Below are 24347 nucleotides of genomic sequence, written 5' to 3' on the forward strand. Positions count from 1 at the left end.
ACATTCTTCAGTCTTAGATGCAGGAAGATGATACTACATCTACGATTAAAGTTATCCCATGTTTCAAAAGCACAATGTGGGCATACAATTTACTCATCAATTTTCATCTTTATAAGACTCTTTCATGGATACTTAAACTTGTGTAAAACAATGCCATGGAGTAAGATATTCACACAAGTAAATGAATTAATCCTTGACTGGACCTTTGGTTTAAAAAAGAAGTGAAATGTGGAAAAAACTAAATTGAGAAATACTAATGTGACATGATATACTAAAAGAATAGTATTTTTAATGTTAAACTTTCCAATATAATTATATTATGATTACAAAGGAGAATGTTCTTAAAAGAAAATATGTTAAGTTGAAATATTTTAGGGGCAAATGATGGTACTTGCAACTTCCTTTCAAATAACATAGAACAAATATTATACTATAAAGAACAAACAAGTAGAGAGAGAAAGAAGAAACTAATTTTCTGTATGCTTAAGTTTTTTAAATAAACAAGAAACTTTATGCCTTCAAATCACTTTGTGTGCATAACATCCTATTCTCATAGAACGCTTATGCTTTTTTATAAACACTACATGGGTAATAAGGGTAAAGATATGTACTTTTATTGATAATTTGAGTAATGGTTCAACTTTTTTTTAAAGACTATGTCATTTTTATTTCAAATTTTAACATTCTATTTTCTTTAATTATCAATGAAACAATGAAAGGTCTAAAACCTTAAGTAATTGTTTTTATTTCTGACTGTCCTTAAAGATGTCATCTTGGAAGAATCACCACCTCAGAGCCTGGAGCAGCAGCTCAATTATGGTGCTTTTAGTGTTATGTGAACATTATATAGGTTACATCACAACTGCTTAGCCTGCAGTGCTTAGAAACTAGCCAGGTGGGACTAGAACATCTGGGCTGCACTCAAACATCACCAGGGACAGCTTCCAACATCTGGTGTCATTTCTGAATTGTCATCGCTGCAAGACATTCTGCTCCATCTGCTATACTCAACTGGGTTAATTAAACTAGAACCATCTCTCCTTAATAAATGGCCAGCAGTCATAAAAGGAACAAATCAGATCCTGACACATGTGTACTTGGTATTTTTTTTTAAGGCACATTTTCTGTAGTCAATTATCAGCAGGCATAACTAATTCTTCCTTCCTTCAACATTACAAAGGCATGCTCATGTATGTATCATCCTTGCTCAGCAGCAAACTAACACTAACACAGGTTCTCTACTCTTACCAACACCATAGCTCATGTCTTTTTAATTCATTCAAATGGTAATATTGAAGTGACTTCTCCTTACAAGTACACATATCATGATAAAATGTGATGAAAACAAACAACCAGTCAGTTTAGAAGCTTAAAGTCTATAAATGAGAATATATATTAATAAAACTAACAGAGAAATGAGTGTTGCAAACAGTTGTTGCCTATTTTTTCTGTGGTGTCTTCTCATTTTAAAAATATCGATCAAAGCATACCATTGGGTAATAGAATGATAGTTAATCAATTATTATAACATCAAGGGACTTGAAAATGTGGAAATGAGATTATTTTAATTTGCTTCATCCAGGCAGTGGATAAACACCAGTAAGTAATTTATTATGACAAGTAGGGATTTTCTAATCTTGACTAGTCAGTCTAAGCTACAAAGAAAATTCAGGTTGCAGATAAAAGCACTAACTACCACAGATCACAGCTTAAAATGGGTGATTTTATTTTCACTTTCCTTAAATTTAGTATTTCATATAAACACATACACTTTATTCTGCTGTTTCACTTTCTGCCACCTACACTAAATTACAGAATTTTCACAATATTATTCCTCTCATTACATACTACTAGGAATCTGATTTCAGCATGACTAATTTAAGAACACTGAGAGTACAGAAACATGCACCTAGATATTTTACTAACAGAAGCTCTAAAAAATGTTCTTATTTCATTTAGGAAAAGTTTCTTTGTGCTCTGAGGGACAATCCACACCTATGAACATGATATACATTCTTTTGTTGAGTTTAAAGTTCAACAAAAATTTTCTGTGCTTAAGGATTTCCCCAAGATAACTTCTACCTAAGGAAATACAAATAAAAGTCTACCAAAAATTGCTGCATGTGGAAGAGTGCTAATTTTCACAAGAGCTATCTTTCATGATTCCCACACGAGAGCTGTCATTATAAATGAACCATTTCCATCTGCCTTTTCAGGGCAGCAAGGAGGTTATTTACAATCACCAGCTGGGAACATGTATTTTCCAAAGCAATACCATGAACAAGAAAAATATGGTATGGTCAGACAGTGCTTAAACCACAAATGGAAATTTTCTTTAACAAAGAATTTTGTGTGGACTACATTAAGCAAAATGAGCCATGAAAAATTCTAGTATCTACAAAAGGAAATGACAAAATAAAAAAAATCATAATGATAAGAATTATTCATAATCTATAAGAAATTTTTCTGCTTACCAAGCTGAAAGATTTTGAAAGCTGCTAGTGTGCTAATTTATTTATAATAGAGAAAAAATGGGGTAGAGGGAATACGCTAGTAAACAGAAAATAAGAGATTGGTTAAATTATAGTACAAGTATACAATGTAAGATTATAAAAAGCAATGAAAAGTTCAGTGAAACTATACAATTGTAAGGAAATGGTCAAGGAGATTTTGGGTAAAAAGTAGTTTACAAAATAAAACAAAACAAATCCTTTTACTAGAAGTTGGAAAGATTTCACATGCAGTAAATTCTTAAATATACAAATACACAGAAAATATTTTTAAAAGAATTTTTAGTTATTAATGGTTCACTTTATATGTCTAAGGTGCAATGTTTTTTCACATTTCCATAGTAAGCATGCAATACTTTTAACCATTGATGAGAAGAATATACTAAAACTAACTTTCAGTAACCTTGGCTTGAAACTAGAAGACAACCTCCATCCAAACTGCAATACATGGGGCTGGGGATTTAGTTCAGCAGCACAAGCACTTGCCTTGCAAGCACGCAGTCATGAGTTCGATCCCCAGTACCAAAAAACAAAAAATACTCCCCCCCCCAAAAAAAACCCCAAATTGCAATACAATGTGGTCTACAGAGGATGTGATAAGCTGCTTTATAAGTCATGTAAAAGTAATTAGTGAGTACAAAATAACAGGTTCAAATGTAATGAAAAATTATGGGTAGTCCTCTAAAATTTTTTTAAACCAAAACTACCAAAAATACTTTGGTTGTACTGACTATACTATACTTTCTCTTCAATCTCATTTATTGTTCTAGAAATACACAATAGTATGTTAATCAAAATCTAAACCGTTTACTTACAAAAGGACAAAGATGACACTGGATATAGATTTTAAAAAAGGAATGGCTTTAGCATTCTAACTGAATTATTTTTTAAATATTTAAATTATGCATTTCTTAAAATGCTTAAGAAATGTTCTGTATACAAATGCCATCAAAACATCATGTAAGTGCAGAGTTTAAAAGAGCATCACCATAATGGGACATTTATCAAGATAATCTCAAGTAAATCCTAGTGACTGTTAAGTACAAGGTTTCATCTGTGTAATTTTAAACTTGGTGAGATAATCTATAATGATATTCTATTTTTGAAGACGCTAACAATAAGAATGTACTAAGACATTTTTAAAAATTTTAAGCATTTTCTCAAAGGAGATATTTATCTGATAAGCAGTACAGATGCCACATCTACTTAGTTTTATAATTTATGCCCATTTTACTTGCATTGTGCTACTATTATAAATATGGGCACATCTGGTAAATGACACCCAAATGACATACCAAGTAGCAATGTTAATATGGTAGATTCTTGCACTTTCTTATGTAGATGATAAAGATTTAATATCTAATTTCTTTTCACTGCAGAATTCAATTTAAAATATATTATTAAAATATTTAAATAGAGATGGGTAAGTAAATTTATGTACTGACTGAATGGAGATCCACAGTAACAGGCTAAACACACTGACTAGAAGACCACTTTGAAAAATAATTCTAAGGTCAAGCCGCATTCAGTTATTTTTAGACAATAATGATAAAAGTATAAGGTAAGAAACCTTTCAGATTTCAGCCCAACTTTGCTCTCAATTACTGGATTAATTTTAACTGCTATTTCTATTTAATTAGTCAATCTTACTATTTGCAAAAGAGAAGAAAAATCACTCAAAAGATTTCTTGCCAAGCAAAAGGAAGCATGTTAGTATTTAATAATTCTCTCTGTTCAAAGCAATCTTGGTATCACGGAGGAAAAAAGTTACATTCACTCATCTGACTTTCTTAGTTAATTCTTCAGTGACTGCTCCATTAAAACTTTCCACAGACGCATGAAAAGGGCTCATGAATTTTTCATGCTAGGAAGTCCAAAATAATTGATACTGTGTGACGCTATGTCTGTATTATATGACCACATGCTAACTACTAGTTAATACTACAGATCAAATCTTAAGCATTCAAAAAGAGTATATAAATTGTTAAACAACTAATGTAGTTGTTTGTAACCTTGGGCATTATACTCCAATAAAGATTAAAAGAAAAATGTTAGGAACAGTTATAGTTCAAGAAAAAAGGGGAAAGGAACCGTAAGATCTTGGAAACCAGGTCAAACCAGTAGTCCTATAAACTCACTTCTTATACAAAATAAAAGGGAAATAACTTATACTCTGATTTTGCTGGTCTACATTTGAATATAAAGTGGCATTTAACAGGCTTGGAAAAACTGTCTTTAAACAGAAGTTGTAGTTTCTGAATCTTATAAGCACCCAGATTTGTGTCTAGTTAAAAAAAAATATTTGTTGGACAAATGAACTGAAAGGCAAACAAAATCTAGGCAAATCCATGTGGACAGTAATTAAGATTTAGGGAGTTGGACCTGGTGGCTCAGACCTGTAGTCCTTGCTCTCTGGAAGGCAGTAAGATCACAAGTTTGAGCCAAACCTGCACAACTTAGCAAGACTCTGTCTCAAAATTTTAAAAATGGACTGGAACTGTCACTCAGTTGAAGGCCATGGGCTCAACCTCCAATACTAGTGGTGGGAAGAGAGTTGGGAAAGCAGTAAATCCTTCAGAGGAAAAAAAAATCAAAAGTAGCAGTCTTAATGTAAATTTTATTTTTCCAAATTTACTTGAAAAGATTAAAAATGAGAACTATGATGCTTCCAAAATCTTTGATCATGGAAAATTTCAGGAAGTTTACTATATCTTGAAACAGTACTCATTATTGTTAGTTAAACACATAAGATATAAGGAATTTTATAAATTATATTATAGTGACATGAAGATACTATTATCAGTATTTAATTATAAGGTATCATAAAGAGGTTTTGCCAGGTCTGAAGGTCAGAAAAAGATGTACAACCAGGTGTATTATTTTTTATTTGGTACCAGGGATTGAACTCACGATTGCACTTGCCAGGCAGGCATTTAACACTGCTGAGCTAAATCCCTGGCCCCTCCAGGTTCTTTTAAGGGAGAATCTTAAGAAAAAAGTGCATATGTAAAGAAGTAAAAACAAAAATAGCAATACAGTATTTTCTAAAGAATGCTAAAAGCTACAGGAGCTAAAGAAAAAGGCACCAGGTCTCCCTTGTTTTAGGCAACCAAACACTTCTCCCCCCAATAATGCTCAAGGCTCACTACTTTCACACTAATTATAATGAATATATATACATATATAGATATATGTACACACACACTTCATTGCATTCTTTATATGACATTTTAAAAAATGATTAAAATCAAGATTTTTAAAAAAATATGGAAGGTTACCTGCTGTTGACTGACTGGTGGCATCAAACAAATCAACAAGGTCACCAGATGACTTGCTGCTAGGCACTGAAGTCTTAAAAAAATACATAATTATGTACTTACACGTTTCCACTAATTCTTTTCTAAAATCAATTCTACCCACCTATAATTCCCACTTTAGAACACATACACTTGTAAAATTATCTAAACAAGGACACATTTTCTGAAAAAAAAAAATTTTTATGGAGAAGCATAAGCATTAAGAAATTCTATTCCCAGCACTGAACAATTCCTTAATATCTATATTGTTTTCTAACTCATTCCTTTTATTACTGCATTTCAATCTGGAAAATATACCTCCAAGACTCCACTTACTTCTTGATGGTACATTATCAGAATCACTAAAAAGTCCCCCTAAAATAAAGTGTAACTGTCTAAGTGAGACTCTGCTCTTTAGAATCATACAAAGTTCTCCTTACAAAGACTGATACCCACTGAGTCGGAAGCCAAATTCCTATCCAGCACTAAAATTCTATAAACTTTATAAAGTATTATTTATACATCACAAGCTAGTATAATTCTTTGTCTAATATAACTTGACATCTGTTTTATAATTAGTTCTCAAACTAACAATGAAATCTTGACTTCTATGTTTAGTTCCTCCACAGTACTAACCACTCTGACAATCTATGCCTTCTATGTTCAACACATACATGCTCAATTAGAACTGAGGCAGTAGGGAAACATGTAATTCCTACATATGATATTTACAATACTTTGGGATAAGATTCTCAAATTATTGTAAAAAAAATGATGATTTTCCTCATATAACCATATATGAGTATGAATTCTCTATGACAGGCCCCATGTGTTTGGCTTTTAATTATTACAACTACCTATTAGATCCTCTACAGCAGTAAACTACGACTGTCTATACCAAGAAGGGAAGCCTGAGACCACAAATACATAAGAGAGATATTTCCTCTCTTTAAAACTCAAGTTGGATTAGATACTTTTGAGGTTTTCAGCAAAACTGAAAACAAAAACAACCCCAAAAACCAAAACCACCACCACCGCACAACATGTGTGAAAATTACACACCACTGCAGAAGAGACTTGGCGAAAAGTTTGCCAGCAAGTAGGCCTAATTTTATGTTTAAAGTCAACTACGATTTGCTGGATACATTACAAACTGTTTCCCCCAGCTTTTAAATTCTGTTGTAAGGCAATGCATGCTGTGTAAGGGTAGTGGGCAAAATGACAGAAACAGAAACTTAACCTTCCAGAACAAACTTTCCCTTCGACAGATTTCTGTGTGAAAGACCAGCTTATGGCCAGCTATCTGGCAGGTGGTAATCAAGGTACAAGAGGCAATGTCTTATAGCCTTGATCAGTAATGACAACAAGCCTCCCTGTATAGGCGCTGTCTCAATGTTGAATGAAATCATTTTTCCTGTTTCTTTTGTGCCTCTTCTGTCCTATCTATCTATCTATCTATCTATCTATCTATCTATCTATCTATCTATGTATCTTAGCAGTGTCTCACTACACAGCTCATACTAGCCTTGAACTTACTATGTACCCCAGGCTCACTTCAAGCTCATAGTGATTCTCTTGACACAGCCTGCCAGAGTGCTGAGATTACAGGTGTGCACTATCACATCTAATTCTGTTGCCATTTCTTAAAACTTCCAAATACTACTTCCTGCTTTCCTTAGTGAATGAAGCTGTGCAATATTTAGACGGGAACAGATGTATCATTCTGATTCATACCCATTCCCCAGTGAACCAAGAATCACTTCTACTTTCCTAGAAAGTACATATACAAATCACTGGGCAACTGGACAGGCTTCTTCCCCCAAAGAGATTTCTTACTACTACAGACCAAGGAATATATGCCAGATGATTTATACTTAATACAATTGGTTACAAAAGCTCAAATTGACTAATGAAGAAATTTTAAAAGTATTTATAAAAATAAGCCATGTGTACTGTGTAAACTCCTGCCATTCCCACCTTAACTGAAGACTGAGGTGTGTGGGTTGAAGCATTCTGGTCTGGACTTGCTTTGTCCCCTGTGTAATGCGCTGCTGCTCCAAGATCAATGGTTTTGGAAGGATTGGCTGTGCGCTTGTGTCTAGTTGTGGTGGTCTCTGTGGCCTGTGTGATATGGATGTGCTTTGTCGTCACAGTTTCTTCTTCATCTTTGAATTCACCTTTGGGAGATCTGCCTCTTCTTGCTTTCTTTTCTTCATCACTGTCACTAAAAGATATTAAAAATGAAGCAAATAATAAGACTTGGGATTATTTTAAAATGTAGTCCTCAGTGATTTGAGTTAAAGAATTTCAAATGCAGTAACTCCAGGAATTCACACTTTGACTATTTGACAGGGATCAACACAGTATCAGCTAAGCAATCTGAATGAAGATGTGAATATGGCGGTGGGGCACAGAATTCTCTAGCTAAGTCTAAAACACAAAAGTCTTTACATAAACATGTACAAATAAAAACTGTTTAAAAAATTGTTTTATTTATTATAGATTGAAAGCTTAATTAAAAGATTAAATACTAAGACTATGCAGATCAACTGTTAAGACTGGTTATTTCAAATATCTGCATCTGACAACCATTATTTGGAAATGAATGTGTGCCAATGGCTACACTTCCACTTTGTAACACAGTAACATCACCAACTCTCATGTACTAAGGCACATATGATAAACTATTACAATTTCAAGGGGTACTTTAAACATGTCCTATTTGAGTTCAAATGATTACTCTTATCTGTAAATGCAGAAAAATATGAGGTAATGCACTTTACAACTGTGATTTTATTTTACTACTGTCAGACCTTTACAATACTATGTAAATTGTTTTATAGAAATTTAACTATACTGAAAATGTTTCTGAAATAGTTTCAATTGCAACCCCTCCAATTTTTTTCTTTTGAATAATATAAAAAAGAGAGAGAGAGAGAGAGAGAGAAAAAAAAAAACCTTTCATTTTCATTTGGGAATGAAAATGGGAGCAAAATCTGTTCTCCAGTAATAAGGTATTAGTTCCTTTTTTTGGATGTAAGTAGGACAAAGAGAAAAAAAAAGAACCTTAAATATGTTCCATTACCTATATTACTTAATTTTTTGAATACATGGTTTAATTTATAAATATAAATAAAATGCTCTTATGACTATTACTGATGCAATATAACTGACTAATATAAAACAATTTCTACTTCAATACAAATGAATTTAGAACTTACATAAATCAAAGATTAAAAAGAACAGCTTCCTACACAGAGCAAAGGGGCTGTGTTTTTATACACAAGCATTTTACAGAACCTGTAAGTTCTGGCAAGTGGCCAAGAGTGACTTAATCACTTCTCAATAACAAATGACCTAAATATTCCCACCATCAATCCAGTAAGTAAAGTTGGCATTCTTTGCCTTTTTAAGCCTAATTTTATTTCAGCACAAGATTTCTTTATAAAGTTCAGAATATAAATCTGACTAGCACATAGTGAAGCAGAACTTCTTTATGTTATCAATGTTCAAGAATTCCTAACTCTAATAATGAACAAATAAGGGTGAAATTTTGGTAACTTATCAGAGGTTACATGCACCTGTTCCCCCACGAAAAATACAGCATGAAGAAAGGTCACTGTGTCCTTATTATTACTGTGAGAAATCATACTTGGCATATCTTTACTCTTTTAAATGAGAATATTCTATATAAGAGATTTAGGAACTTGTAAATCCTGTTTTAAAGGTAAGTTGGGAAAAAAGGGAAAAGTAAAGAGTAGGGAGAAAAGGAAGAAAAGAAAAAAAATGAAGGTGGAAGGGCAAAAGAAAAAAGTAACAACATAATACTATACATAGTTGTATCTCTAATCTGCCTATACTACCCAGTTCCCATCCTTTTTCAGGAAGTATCATCAGAATAATGTATGGCCATTGTGTGTTCCAAAAAAAGCCAAGAACATCTGCACAAGCTTCAAGAACATTAAAGGGGTAGGAGGAGCCCAGCATATCTGAAGTATGTGTGGTTTTCCCAAAATTTAATATATATAGTTATTATACACATATTCGCAATATTTAAAGGAGCTAGAAACATAGTTGTACAACACAGTGTTAAACTCTGCCCTTTAAAGATCATATTCTAGAAATATGAAAAAATTTAACATACAAACACTGAAAAGACACTAAACAGTTAAGAAATTGTTTAAAAATTATATTTTTGCTTGTGTTTAATTTGATGGCCTCTAAAAACGAACTACCAAAGTATTTCTAGTTTAGGAAAAAAGGTGATATTTAATTATAAGAATACACTTAGGGCCAGGGATATAACTCTGCAGCGTAGTGCCTGAGGTGAATGCCTGAGCAAACGTGAGGATGTGAGTTCAATCCCTGGTACAAAAAAAAAAAAAAAAAAAACCAACAAAAAAAAACCCAAACAATATATTTAAAGGTGTAGTTTCATCAATTACTGTGTTACTTTAGGCAGGTCCACACACTTTGAATGAATATCTAAAAACTAAGGGTAAAGCCTTTGCTCCACTTCATTCAACAGAAATACTGTATTGTAAGGCAGAAATAATAAAGGCCTTGCAAAACAATGCCCTTCAAATTATCAGAAAAACTAGCTTACAGTTATAGTGGTAGGTGAGGAAAAAGTAAATGTTGCAGAATTCTGTATAATACTCTATGTAATACTAAATTCAAATGCCTAACATCAGAAAATGAAGTGTATGAAAATAGAGGTCTGTATCAGAAAAAGTTTGGTTCAAAGGTCACCTGGATTGTTTTTGTGGTGTGCATTGGTAGAGAACTGTAACAAAACATCAAAGGAGGCCCAGCACAATTGCATACATCTGCAATTTCTAGGAGGCAGAGGCAGGAGGTCACAGTAAGTTTATATATATGGAAAATCAGCAATGGCCTATGAAATGGTGACTAGTAAAACCATGAACTACTCCCTGTTTTTGTCCAGGGCATACTCGCAGCAGTGAAACTTTTCTATATCACTTTATAATGTAAACATCATGCATTTGTGAAAACTTACTGACTGGTTTAACAGAATATGTACATCAGTATGAGTTTTCTAAATTGACAAGTATTCTACACTAATGCAAGACGCTATTAACAGGAGAAACTGTGGGGCGAGAGATGTGTTGGCAACCTTTGCACTTTATGAACAGTTTTTCTGTGAACCTAAGACCCCACTAAAAAGTCTTTATTTTTTCTTTTTTAACAAAGCTGAACTTCAGAAATGCTAATACCTCAAATAAAAACCCAGTAGCATAAACTGAGCAGCTTTTTCAAGAGGCCCTGGAGACAATGTTAATACCTGCATCTTTCTGGCGAGTCTTCTCTATCTTTCCTCCGGAACTTGTTGATGGTGTCATCAATTGTGCTTCCAATTTTATCACTCAGTTCGCCTAATTTATCACTGAATGGAAAAGCACTCTTGTTTTTATCCCACTCCTCATCCCATTTTGATTTGGGCTCAGGATCATATCTTTCACCTATACAACACATTAAAAAAAGAAGCAACTCTAAGGACATTAAATTCAAATGGTAGGTACAGCCTTTATTCCTGAACCTTTTCCTAATAATAAAATCATTTTCAAAGGAAACAGAAAGCTCTTACAGTGCTGAACCAACACAATTACAGCAAGGCACAGCACATAATGCCAGTCATTTAGTGTCCGGAATGCAGACTCAAAAGGTTTTTTTAATAAAAACTTTCACACCTTTAATGTGAAGCATTCAAAAGTTCCCAAAGGCTACTGAAAGGAGTAACAGAAAATACAAAAATCAACACAAGCTCTATAAGCGAAAGAGATAATGGAAATCTTTTTATTTTTCAAAAGACACTTAATGTATTATATTTCACTTCTGTTTCAATGGTTTTTCAAAGTTGAGAACAATAGTGTCTTAAAAACAGAAAGCAAAGCTGGTAGATGTCAGTAGTCTCAGCTATTTGGGAGGAGAGGCTGAGGCAGAAAGATCCCTGGAGATCCAGAGCCACCCTAGACAATACAGAAAGATATCATCTCAAATAAAAACAACACCAGAAACAAACAAATTAACTAAAGGAAGACCTTCCTGGATGCTGCATGTCACAGCATGCTGCAAGGTTGTGGCAACTGTCACTCTTTAGTATCAAATTCAGCGGATTTCAAGGGCATGCGAAAAATTTTATAATTGTTAAAAAGAATAGTCTAACTGCTAAAACTGCACATACTATAATCATAAAGTAATTTCAAGTAGCTCTGAACAATGATGAATATTCAAAGACCAACTGGAAATATAGGCTGGGACTGGTGAAACCTAGAAAGCCTCTGCATGAATTTGAGAATGTAGGGGAAAAGATCATGGCAATCCACACAAGACCACAAAAATCAAGATCTTTACAGTCCTTGCCCTTAGGAGCCCAATGGAAAGATAAGATTATGAGATACAAACCCTTTTGTTTTCACGTCCAAATTCAACTTAAAAGAGAAGGATATAGACAAATAAAATAATGTTTCTTTAAAAAAAAAAAAAAAGAAAAGAAAAGAAAATGGTAAAAACTAAGGCAGGTGGGGAAGAAAAGCAAAAGAGAAGAGAGAAACAATAAAATCCCAAAAAGTGGCTCATAGCCTTTGTTAACAAGTTCTGATGGCATATATGCCCTTTGAAGACTGTAGAAATCCATTTTACTGAATTGCCTACTAAAATTTCAAGACTAAACTTTCTGTAAAGGTCTGAAAAGTTTAAAATACAAGTGGTAGGAGGCTGGGGATTTAGCTCAGCGGCATAAGCACCTGCCTTGCAAGCAGGCGGTCCTGAGTTCGATCCCTAGTACCGATAAAAAGTTAAAGTTAAAAAAAAAAATACAAGTGGTAGAGTTGAGTATATACAGCTGAGTGGTAGAGTGCTTGCCTAAGACGTGCAAAGTCCTGGGTTTAATCTCCAGTACCACCAAATAGAGTAAGACAAAACAAACTAACCAAAACCAAAATCAAAACCAATCCAAACAATGTAAGTACTAAATCTGGAAGTGACCACCAACTTAAGAAAAACATGGTAAAATAACACAATTTAAACCAGGATTTTTTTTTTTTTTTTTTTTAAATAAATGATTTCAGCTGTGTGTGGTGATCCATGCTTATGATGCCAGCACCTGGGAAGCTGAGGTGAGGAACAGCTCAAGCTGAAGCCCAGCCTGGACAACTCAGTGAGAACGTGCCTCAAGACAAACATAAAAATAAGCAGCAGTGTAGCTCAGTGCACAGGTCCTAATTTAATTGCTACTGCTGGGCTGTAGGAATAGCGGGTAATATTCCAATGATCTGTGTGCACATTTCATTGTCAATACAGAACAATGAAAATACATGAAAACCATCAGTGTGGTAGGCATCATACTACATTAGTGCTAATAAAGTGGACAATGCTAAACCATCTTACATAAGAATGAAAAAGTACAAAACAGCTTTGTACCTGAAAGCTGAATACAAGCTTTGATGAAAAAGTTGAGTAATTCAATCTGAGAAATACTAATAATAATTAAACAAATTATGTGTTACAAATATACAGGTTTAACTCCACTTTCTAATACCGATCCTACAATTATTTCGCTGTGATTTAGTCTAAAAACTTCAATTTTTAAAATCTATCTGACATAGTTATATATTGTAATAGTTTAAAAAAAAGGGTAGAAGAAAGTAGAATGAAGAAATGAATTGCAACAATAATTTGTACTTAAAAACATATTAACTGCTATAGCTACAACTGAAAAACGTAAGGAATATAATAATCACTTGGATAAATAATCTGATTTCTTATTCTCCTATAGAAACATCCTCAAAACCTGTTTAAATTCTTTATTTAAGAGAAATATGTCTGTGCAATTCATAAAAGTTTTGTGCAATTAAATATTCTTCATTTTAGGGAAATAATCTTGTCCAATTCAATTTCTTATTCTCTTACAGAAATAACTTCAAAACATTTAAATGCTTTAAGAAAAATAGTCTTGTCCAACTCATGAATTGAATTTTACATAGCACCTCAATATAAAAAAGGGAAGTTTCCTGCTGTTAGAAACAATAGAACAAAGCAGGATTTTTTTTGAGGGTAGGAAAGCAAAAGAACAAAGGAATGAGATCTTTTAGGTAATTACAAAATATAATAGCAGATTTTCACACAGTTCCATTGAAGGTCTATGTAAGCCAAACATAGATGGACCTAGATATGGGAAGAGGGAGCCACAGAGCCACAACAAGCAACTGCTTAGGTGCACCACACTGGCCTGCTTTGTGCACACACAAAAATGACCAGGAGAATGTGGGGGCTCGCAGAAGAAAAGACAAAGCCAAAGGGACACTCTGTGGAACAGTTATTTTTGTACATGTATTTTAAGTACCTACTAGGCTTTTGTATATTATTATATTTAAAATAAGCATTAGAAGTGAATGTTCTAGTTGCCTGTGAATGTGTTAGGTACAAAGTAAATAGTCCCAGGTGAAAAGCTAAAAATATCATTAATCACCTTTTTCTGTATCAAATCATAGACTGTCTGCCACACATGGTGCTGCAATCCCCAACACTCATGAGGCTGAGGCAGGAGGATCACTAGGGCTGGAGGCCAGCCTGGGCTACACAGTGAGTTCAAGGTCAACCTGAACTACATAGTGAGACCCTGTCTCAAAAAACAAAACAAAACAACTCCAAAGCAAAGCAAAGCAAAGCAAACAAACAGAAACAACCAAAACCAAATTATATGCTGCTGAATTATGGGAAGAGAGACTGAGACTGCATAGTCTTACAGAAGCTTATGTTTTTGGTCAAAAATACGAGTATAACTGGTTTTGAATTAGATGGATCTGCTGATCAAATTTTGTGTTTTTATGTTCTTTTGAAATACAAGAAAATACAAGAAAAAGTTCTTTTTTTTCATTTTTAAAGAATGGTAACCCTAAGAGATAAGGATACACATGTTTTATTCTCTTTACATTAATTCAAAGTTTGTAACATCTAATTATCCATTAATGGTTAAAGGTCGTATTCTTCAATCCACACTAAAAACAGGAAGATTCCCATGATCCATGTCAAAATGAGTACCCTACGTATTTTAGTATTCTATATACTTCTTAAGACAAATTTAAAAAGCACTTTGGCACTCTTCGGTATTTCAGGGATCCCTAAAATCCATTAAGGAGCTAAGCTAACGCTTAGGTGCCAGCCTGTCCTTGATACTCACTGTATCTGAATCCTCCAACACTGTCTGAGGAAACCCCAACATATTTGTCTTTGTTTTTCTTTGCTTTTTTCCGCTCTTCACGGAGCCTGTCGTCATCCTGGGCAAATTCAACCAATTCCTTCACTTTCTGGCGAATATTTATACCTTGATCCTTGCCATGTTCATCTTGAGGATGGTAAGAGAGAAACAAAAACCTTAAGAATTCACTATGTCCCAAACTCTTTAAGACAAAACAAAGAACTAAAGCCAGCTCTTCAGTAAGAAACCAACTTCAATATTTGGAGGAAAAAAAAAAAAAAAAAAACAGAAGTAGATTGTCGTTTTTAACTGTTGTTTCCTCTTTGGCAAATTTCATGTTCTGAAATGCCTTTTGGGTTGAAGGACCCCCAAAATACCATGCAAGGTCAATTAAAAATCCAGTGACAAAGATTACTTGATGATGACCATATAAAATGAATCTGTAAATGTCTTCTATTCCTATTTTAATATAATAAATCAAAACAGTAACCACTTTAACATTTTCATGACTGAAAAGCACCCCAAATATCTTGGCTTCCCCAATACAAGTATGGAAACATTAATTACCAGAACTACATATAGCAGACAAACTAAATTTTTAAAGTGCTTTCAACTAAGGTAAACTACAAAATGAAATGTGCTTCATTCTCTATCCTCTTTCACATTCAAAACACACTCTGGCCTTGCTGCCTTTGCACAGTAAATACTATTTGGTGGGAGGGGAAAAAAACCCAGCTTCAAACAGATGTGTGTGTTTTGGAGCTCTAACCTTTTCTTCCCATATGATTAAAGCTACTTCTTTATGGACACCACAGGGGACCAGTCTCCAGTGCATATTTTAATATAAACCCGAACACTCATGTTGTATTGGTTCTGTTGTTATTAGCCAGTCTTTTCTGCAAGTTCTTGTCTTCACTAATTAATACTCTAGGGCCCCACGTCTTGGATTCTGCACTCGTCACACAACCAGCAACAGTCACATTCTAATTAGAGCAGAGAAGCTTCTAAGCTGGTTCAGGTGACTGACAACTCCAACTACTGTTTTAATTTGCTTATAAGATTTTTCTATCGCTCACCTACAAAGTGGTAATTTTCCAGGGATCGCAAATCATAAATGTGTTCTCTGGCACTTGTAACAACACGTTCTGATCCATTTCTTATGAGGTAAGCTAAGAGCAGCAACGACTGTAAAAATACAAAGCACCAAATCATTTAGTGAAATGAATTCTGGTAAGGCTTTGGTACATGGTTATAAAAAATTCCAACATTAGCAAATAAACAATCTTCATTGTGGCCATAGGGAGGGTTTTTTTTACTTTGTATTAGACTTTACATAGTCTTGAATTTTTACACTGTCAATTTGAAGGTCCTATAATATCAACATAATAAATACAGATTATTCAATGGGAACTGTGTATCAAAAATTTTTTAAAAATCAGTAATTTGGATTTTTGAGACTATCTGAATATATAATACAAATAAAATGAAAGATTTCATAAAGCTGGCTCAGTTTTTACTTTTTATTAGAAATTTTAGAACAACTGTTTTATAATTACATAATTCCATGGTATTCTTCCCAGATAAAATTTCATTTTAAGGTTGATATAGCTTTTGTTTAAAAAAGTTGCTGCCAACACAATAAAGAAAAACTTAAAATGTTTCAGAAAATTTTAACAAAATATGAATGAAGAATGACTTCCAATGAATACTGGAGATTTTATGGATGTTCTGGGATTAGATAATAGTGACTCTTGGACAACTCTGTGAATATATTAAAAACCACTCTGAACTGTATACTTTGAACTCAACCCTGCTTGACCAAACCTGACTTAAATGAAAATCTAGTCACACTAATGAAATTGAGGGGCACAAAACTTCATTCTATCTGAAGTTTATTACTTTTTAAAAGTAGTTTCAAGTATTAAAGCACAGCAACAAAATCCGAAAGTCTCATTTTGAAAAGCATTTTAATTTATAGAAATTTCACTATTTCATTATACCTACTATGCAAGCAGATGGAATGACAGCAAATGTTTTCAGAAACAAAATAAAGAGCACTAAACTAAAGCACGGATCTTCACTTCTGAAAGTCAAAATGTTCAAGCTCCAAATATCAATGTTATCTGTCATTCTGGAAAACATACTTTGTGTAGCAAGAAAATATGGTGGGAACAGAACAAATTATCTTGTTTTAGAATTCTATCATAGCTATCTATACATCAGAAATACAAGAAAGGCATCAGATAAAATGTACATGTTCACAAATATAAAATGTTAGAGAAGTCTATATGTTATTGAATTTCGAAGTATATTTTTGGTGCTAAAAACTGTTACAATAAATTATGTAAGTTTTTACATAGACAACAAATCATGTTAGCCTCTTCTTACCCTAACTGCTGATACAGTAAACATGTATCCGATGAAGACATTATCTTTGATAAACACAAATATTTTTAGCAGGAAAAAATTAACAACTAAAAATATTCAACATTTAAAAGTATTATGATGCCAGGTGTGGTAGCTGAGGCCAGCGGGCTTCAAGTCCAAGCTCAGCCTAGGTAACAGTGAGATCCTATCTCAAAAATAATAAATGGCTGGGGATGTAGCTCAATGAAGGGCCCTGGGTTCAATTCCTGGCATAGGAGAATGAGGGTAGATTTACTATGGTTTCAAATATCTTACTTTGAGAATAGTTGTTTATGGTGTCCAGAAAACAACACAAATAATAAATCCATTTCTTTTATGTCTATTAAATAATTTAACTATTTAATGATTTAATATCCTTCAAAATAATTTCTATATGGATGTCTTAAAATTTCAAGCATTTAAGTATTACCAAACAGGCTTATATTCCTACCTTATAAACTCTTCTCCAATTCTTCTTGTTGTCTTTTAACATTCGGGACCACAGCATGTTCATAAGTTCTGGAAACTGTTCATACATAAATGTAGCCCTGAGAAAAGGATAATTTACCTTAAGATTCTGCAATGTGTTAATTCTGACAGTAGATGGCAGGCTTGTTTTAAGTAATCATTTCCCCAAAGAGTTTAATTAAATAAGCTTAATTTAAAAAAAATTATTTTAGAAGACATACTTTGCCCAGAATATTTTTCCTATATTTAATAAAATACCTAGACATTTGTAAATGCCATTAATATCATACTTCTCAAACTATTTTCCTAGCACAGTGCCCCAGTTGTTCATTAGGTGCATTCTTCAAAATGTACATGCCCATTAGTTTACAGTAAGGTCATAAACATCACTGAAAAACAAAAATTGTTTTATTTTTTAGCTACTTGTTAAGAGGAATGAACTTTACAACACACTTTCTATATTACTATGTGAACGATTATGCAAAATTTATATTTGGCAGCTAAACAGTTTGAAACTGCAAACGAACTTGGTATTTCTGTGTCATGATACTTTGATTCTTTCTGCACTGCTGAGTCAAATTATCACTTACTTGGCAATCTCTCCCATGAGTTGCCCAGAAGGTCCCCAAGGATCATCATTCGTTGCTTCACGAACTTTAGACTCAATTTCTGAATAATTCATAACCACATTGGTGCTGCAGAGAAAAAAAATGCATGCACATACGCACAAAGATTAGCATCAAAACTGAGAAACACATGAAAACTTAATAATGACACTACTGGGTGTCCTAATGAGCTACCTCTATAGGGTGGGAAAGAAAACATCTTTTGTGCACAAACTACCCCAAGGACACTATACACACATTTTAAGTTATTTTAAAGATTTTACTATTTCATTAGCATTTAGGAATACAGATGAGAGATTATATTATTGCTGGCTTACGTCCAGTTTAAAAAAAAAAAAGATGGCTTTGGGTCAAATTAAAAAGGAAACTAAACAGGCAGACTTTATTATGAAACTAAGTTGTCAGAATTTTCTCACCAGACTTGGTTTATATGCAGGCTTATATTTCCTGCTTACAGAAATTCTGTAGATTAAGTAAAATAATACAACAGCTGAACATTATATAATATTTTTTTTGTCCATTTCATTTTTATCGGTACCGGGGATTGAACTCACGACCGCCTGCTTGCAAGGCAGGTGCTTATGCCGCTGAGCTAAATCCCCAGCCCCCTATACAATATTTTTTTAAAATAATGATAAACCCAAGAGAGTACTCCACAAATGTTTGGAACTAACATGAACATTTACTTGTATTTCTGTATTTTGTTTCTTTTAGTCATGGGAACTGAACCCAGGGCCTTCACACAGAGCTATGCCTTCTGCTTATCTTTTATTCTGAGTTAGGATCCTAAGTTGCCCAAGCTGGGCTCAAACTTGTGATCCTCATGTCTCAGTTTCCAAAAATAATAGGGTTATAGGGATGCACTGGGCTTCTTTTTTCACTTATTGTATCAGATACATTTTCTACATCATTGCATAGTCACTATAACCTCCATTTTTGTTAGCTAAGTAGTATTTCAGCAGGAGATTTAATTTTCACTTAAGCAGCTGGGCATGGTGGTGCATGCCTGTAATCTCAGCACTTGGGAGGCTAAGGCAGGAGGATCATCATGGTTTGAGGCCAGCCTGCACTACACAGTGAGATCCTGCCTGAAAACACAGAAACAAAATTTAAAAACACTTTTCATTTAAGACTTCAGTGATGGCCAACAACATGGGCTTTAGGAATCAGAAAAATCTGATGGCAAGCACTTCCTTTGTGACTCTTGGCAAACTTACTTTAATTATCTTAGTATCAATGTCCCCAAGTGTAAAAATGGTAATAAAAATAATACGCAAAGGACAGCATATCATAAATGTTATTTAACACGATGTCCAACAAATAGAAAGCATGCAGTGTTAGCTATTATTTTTGAATATAACAACCATCTACTAAGATAACCCTAAAAATTAAGTATTTAACAAGAAAGAATTAGCTTTGAAAAGAAAAAGATTTAAGACATGAGATGGCAAAATAGCTGGCTATTAAAGTGTAATGTTATACTTTATGAATTTAAGAATGCAAAGGTATTCTAAGGAGGAGTAAAGAAATACTGTGAAAACAAGACACAGTACAGATGTCTAAAGCTCCAATTATTACTGAACAATTGTTATAATAGGTGCCTGTGAATATGGTAATTCAAATCTCCCACTTAAAATTAGATCTTAGAAACAGTGAAGGAAAACAAAAAAAACAGAACTCAGTAGCTGTTACTTTCCTTCTTTTGCTATCTGGTGTTGTGGTCATGAAAAAGTTTCATCTTTAAAAAGGTACACCTTGGTTGAAACTGGCACTCAAGTCCCTTAAATATAAATTTCAAATTTATTGTAATCCCTTCAAGTTCTTTAAACTTTAGGATAGAGAGTAATAAACAGGTTTGGGTCAAATTTAAAAGAATAATTATGTATACATGTGACTTGTTAAGTCACTAAGGAAATTTGACTTCAAAATTTATACTTAGAATACTGTTCTAAGGGAGAAAAGTAAAATCCTAGTATTTTTGTTTCAAAGCTTGAAGAAAGCCCTTCCTAAAATATCAACTAGTTTGATAAAATAATATTTCTTTGGAACTAAAATAAAACTGTAATCCCTACTACCTTTTTAAAGCTGAAGACTATTAATGAATAGAGTAATTATTCTATTGACAATAATTTTATGTATAAATGTAGACAAGTAATTTCCCTCTAATTTTATCAACAATGGACCCAAAATAAAACCAAGGGAAGCCAATAAACCTATTTGCAATTTAAGATGCCACAAAATGATGGATTTCAAAATGCTTTTGTTTATCCTGGTGGCTGAAGAATGCGTGATTTAGGCAGCTAAAAGTGTCAAAATGCAGCTGTGAAAATGAACAATAGCAATTAGGATTATAATTCACCCAAGCATTTCATTATCAAGAATGCACTTGAAATCCCTCTTCATTGTTTAATTTGTCAGAGAACAAGATGAAAGGAGTTAATCGCTGATCCACATACATGAAATATTTTTACAGAGCTTTCATAAATGCTGTAGTTTTGGGAACACTACTCTTTTTGTTCAGGCTACAAAAGCCAACAGGTCAAGTGAGAAAAGCCCTGTTTCTGTAACCTTCACAAGATTCTCTGCTAAAAGCTCATGTGTTTCAGTGTATGTATTTGACGAAAGAAGTGGCAGACGGCCAGTAACCTAAGAATCTCATTTTTTTTGGCTGAAAAACAATGGAAACCATTAGGACATATAATACAGTTAAAAAGTTTATTCACAAAGGATATGGGAAGTACAGTAACAAACAAATAACCCAGAACACTCCTATGAAAAAAATCAGGCTCTACTTTAATGCTATTTTTCCAATAAAATTGCTGCTCTCAGACAGTGGAAAGAATTCTTTAAAGATGAAATCTGATAGCATAAGTAATTCCAAAATAAAATATTTTAAAATTTCACATAATTCAGAAACAGCTGTAAACTAAGACAATGACAACAAAAAAGCCCAAAACACTGTATAGTTTGGCCTTATTTCAAGTCATTTAAAAATAATGATTTCTAAAAAGGTAGAAATGGTATTTTAACCCTTTCTTTCCCACACTTTCTACTGTCCTCAGTCCCTACTCCACTCTTAAGTACACTAATACTTTTAAAAGAGGAAAATAATTCTCTCTCCTCAGTAAAGAAAAAAACTTATTTCCAAATGTGAAAGAAAAGCACTGTTTAATTGTTAAAATGTTCTATGATTGACAGAATGGCTCAGGAATGGCTACTTCAGACACTAGAGGGGGCTCTCTAGTTAGTTTTTAAACAGGCACACAAAATCCAAACAAAGGTCTTAGAAAGCACTCAGCTCACAATATCACACTCAGTAATTCATACCACTTAGACTAATACTACAGTCAAACAAGTGACTTTTGGACTTCTACTGCTAAACTGACATTCCTGACTTGAAATTTTTAAAAAAATATATCTCTTTATACTCAGTTAAAAGAAAAGTACAGCCAAACACTATTGTGATCCTTTGTTAAAAGCCAAGTATTGTTGGGTATAAACTTTTCTACTTATATATTTCCTTTCATTGTGAGAAGGCAACCAAAAAATACTCTGATAATACCAAAACGTTTTTTCTGCATATTACTTTAAACCAGCTTGACAGTGATATCAAAAGAGAGCTCATCTTAAAATTTTTTCTAGTGATTTTTAAATTTTTAATTATGCTTCTGCTGATCATCAGTGACTTCTTTCTTTTCTCTTCTTTCTTTCTTTTCTTTCCTTCCTTCCCTTTTTCTTCTTCTTCTTCTTCTTCTTCTTCTTCTTCTTCTTCTTCTTCCTCTCTCTCTCTCTCTCTCTCTCTCTCTCTCTTTCTTTCTGCCAGGGATCAAACACATGACCTCTTGTTGGCCAAGCAGGCACCTGTGCCGCTGAGCTAAACCCCTAGCCCCAATAACTACTTTCTAACTCTTAAGTTTTTACCTACTTTATGTATTTAATTTACTCAACCAAGAAGACAATAATAAGGGAGGGGAAAAGTAAAAGAAAAATTAATTTACTGCTGTATTTGACATTTGTTTACTAGCATTAAGTGATATCCAGAAACAGAAAACCATCTAATGGTTAGCAGAAAATGGAGAATGAGCTCTCCTCACATGTGTTCTAGAACATTTAGAATATTATCTTTCTTTTTGCTTAAGATAACACAGTGATCTTAAAAATTGGTAAACAGAAAACGAGGTAAATGTCTCTAACTTGATAATGACGATCACTCTGCCTAAATGTGAACAGTACCGTAACTATTGCTGAGTAGGTTCAGGGTAACTGCTTAACTATACTAAAATTTAAAGGTCTTGAATGTTAGGCTGGAAAAGAAAGGCAGTGTAGAGAATTACCAGAGCAAAGAACACATGAAGCCACAAAGATAAAATTCACAAATACAATCATCACTGTTCGCATGCGCAATGCTGTTCTTCGCTTCCACAGGGCTTTCACCCACTTTCACATTTGCTCAAGACACTCCAGCAGCAGGTGTCACAGAACTCAGAGATTCCCCAGAGAGGCTTCAGTTCTCCACAACCAGCAGCGCTCAGCGGACTTTAATGTGAACTGCTGACAGCCAGCACCTCAGTCCCTGTGCACATGCTTCTAAGGCTCTAAGAGGCCAGGGCAGACCATTCAAAAGGGCAGCATTCGCTGTGGCCCTCCTTTTTGCTGCCCACTTTCATCTTTCGTGACACTTGATGGCAATAAAATACCAAGTTATTTTACAGGTAAGTTTGGATCCAGGATTCAAGGTAGAGCTAGCTGAAAGTAAAAGCTAAGTGCGGTTTTTATTTACAGTACATCCTTCTAATCTGCATTAAGAAAAATCAGTAAGATGATTAACAAGAAAAAACTCAAGCAGGCATTATTACATTTTCTAACTGCTAACAAAAGAATGAGGAAATTAAAATAGAATGACGCAGTAAGAAATGTTTCCTAGTTTGTCTCTTAAATGTTGTTTTTTTAAAACTACAGTCAAATGGATCTATATTTTTCATAAAGTCTCTTTTTTATGTTTTAATCTTATTATAACAACCTGAAATCAGGCAATATTTTAAGACCTTTATATGTTTTACCACATGCACATATACAAACTTAGAAAGAGAAGACAGGCACAGTCATAAACTTAGTTCCAAGGCACAGTTTTACTTTTTAAATTTTCCCTATGACCATGACAGAGTAACAAAGGGAAACTATTAAATGCCACTTAAAATACAAATCAAGAATTGGGTATGGTGGCATGTCATAACCCCAGACAGCTCATCTATTAATCCTAGTCATGGGAGATACAGGAAGGAAGATGGCAAATTTAAGGTCACCCTAGACATCAAGAGGTCCTGTCTCAAAAAACAAAAGAACAGAAAAGAACACAACAACACAACACATACTACATCACAACTACAATGTAACTAATTTACAGGTGAGGAAGCATGGTATACATATTATTAGTACTTCTAGAATGTTGGTTTATCAGGTTAAGAAGTGCAACAAAGAAATGACTAAAATATATGTATATACACTAAAATATAAGTGCTATGTGTATAAAACTACAGGGGACAACTTACCCCAAGTTTCAAATTAACATGATGTTTAAAAACTGTATTAGCAAAGAATTGTGTGTGTATGTATGTGTGCATATATATACATGTCTTTTTGAGACAGGGTCTTGCTATGCAGTTCAGGCTGGCCTTGAGCTCACTTTGTAGACAGGGCTGGTCTCAAACTCACAGCAATCCTCTTGTGTCAGCCTCCTGAGTGCTGAGTGCTGAGTGCTGAGTTCTGAGTGCGTGTGTCACCATGCCCAGATAAGAATGATTCTTGACATCAGAATCTGTGT

At 33.7% G+C, this 24347-nt stretch overlaps 1 protein-coding gene across 2 annotated transcripts in view; it reads right to left on the minus strand.

Annotated features, from left to right (window-relative positions):
- Clint1 (clathrin interactor 1) overlaps positions 1-24347 on the minus strand; it is a 62836-nt gene that overhangs the window by 8606 nt on the left and 29883 nt on the right. For both annotated transcript variants that reach the window (XM_063230711.1, XM_063230710.1), the window contains exons 2-8: positions 18491-18595; positions 17884-17980; positions 16103-16211; positions 15009-15173; positions 11112-11289; positions 7784-8030; positions 5789-5861 (exon numbers count right to left, since the gene is read on the minus strand). In XM_063230711.1, the coding sequence (XP_063086781.1) occupies positions 5789-5861; positions 7784-8030; positions 11112-11289; positions 15009-15173; positions 16103-16211; positions 17884-17980; positions 18491-18595 (974 nt within the window). The remainder of the gene's footprint in view (positions 1-5788; positions 5862-7783; positions 8031-11111; positions 11290-15008; positions 15174-16102; positions 16212-17883; positions 17981-18490; positions 18596-24347) is intronic.

The sequence above is a fragment of the Cavia porcellus genome, unplaced genomic scaffold (assembly GCF_034190915.1).
Source record: "Cavia porcellus strain 051 isolate PalLab524CR breed Dunkin Hartley unplaced genomic scaffold, mCavPor4.1 scaffold_19, whole genome shotgun sequence".
Taxonomy (NCBI): Eukaryota; Metazoa; Chordata; class Mammalia; order Rodentia; family Caviidae; genus Cavia; species Cavia porcellus.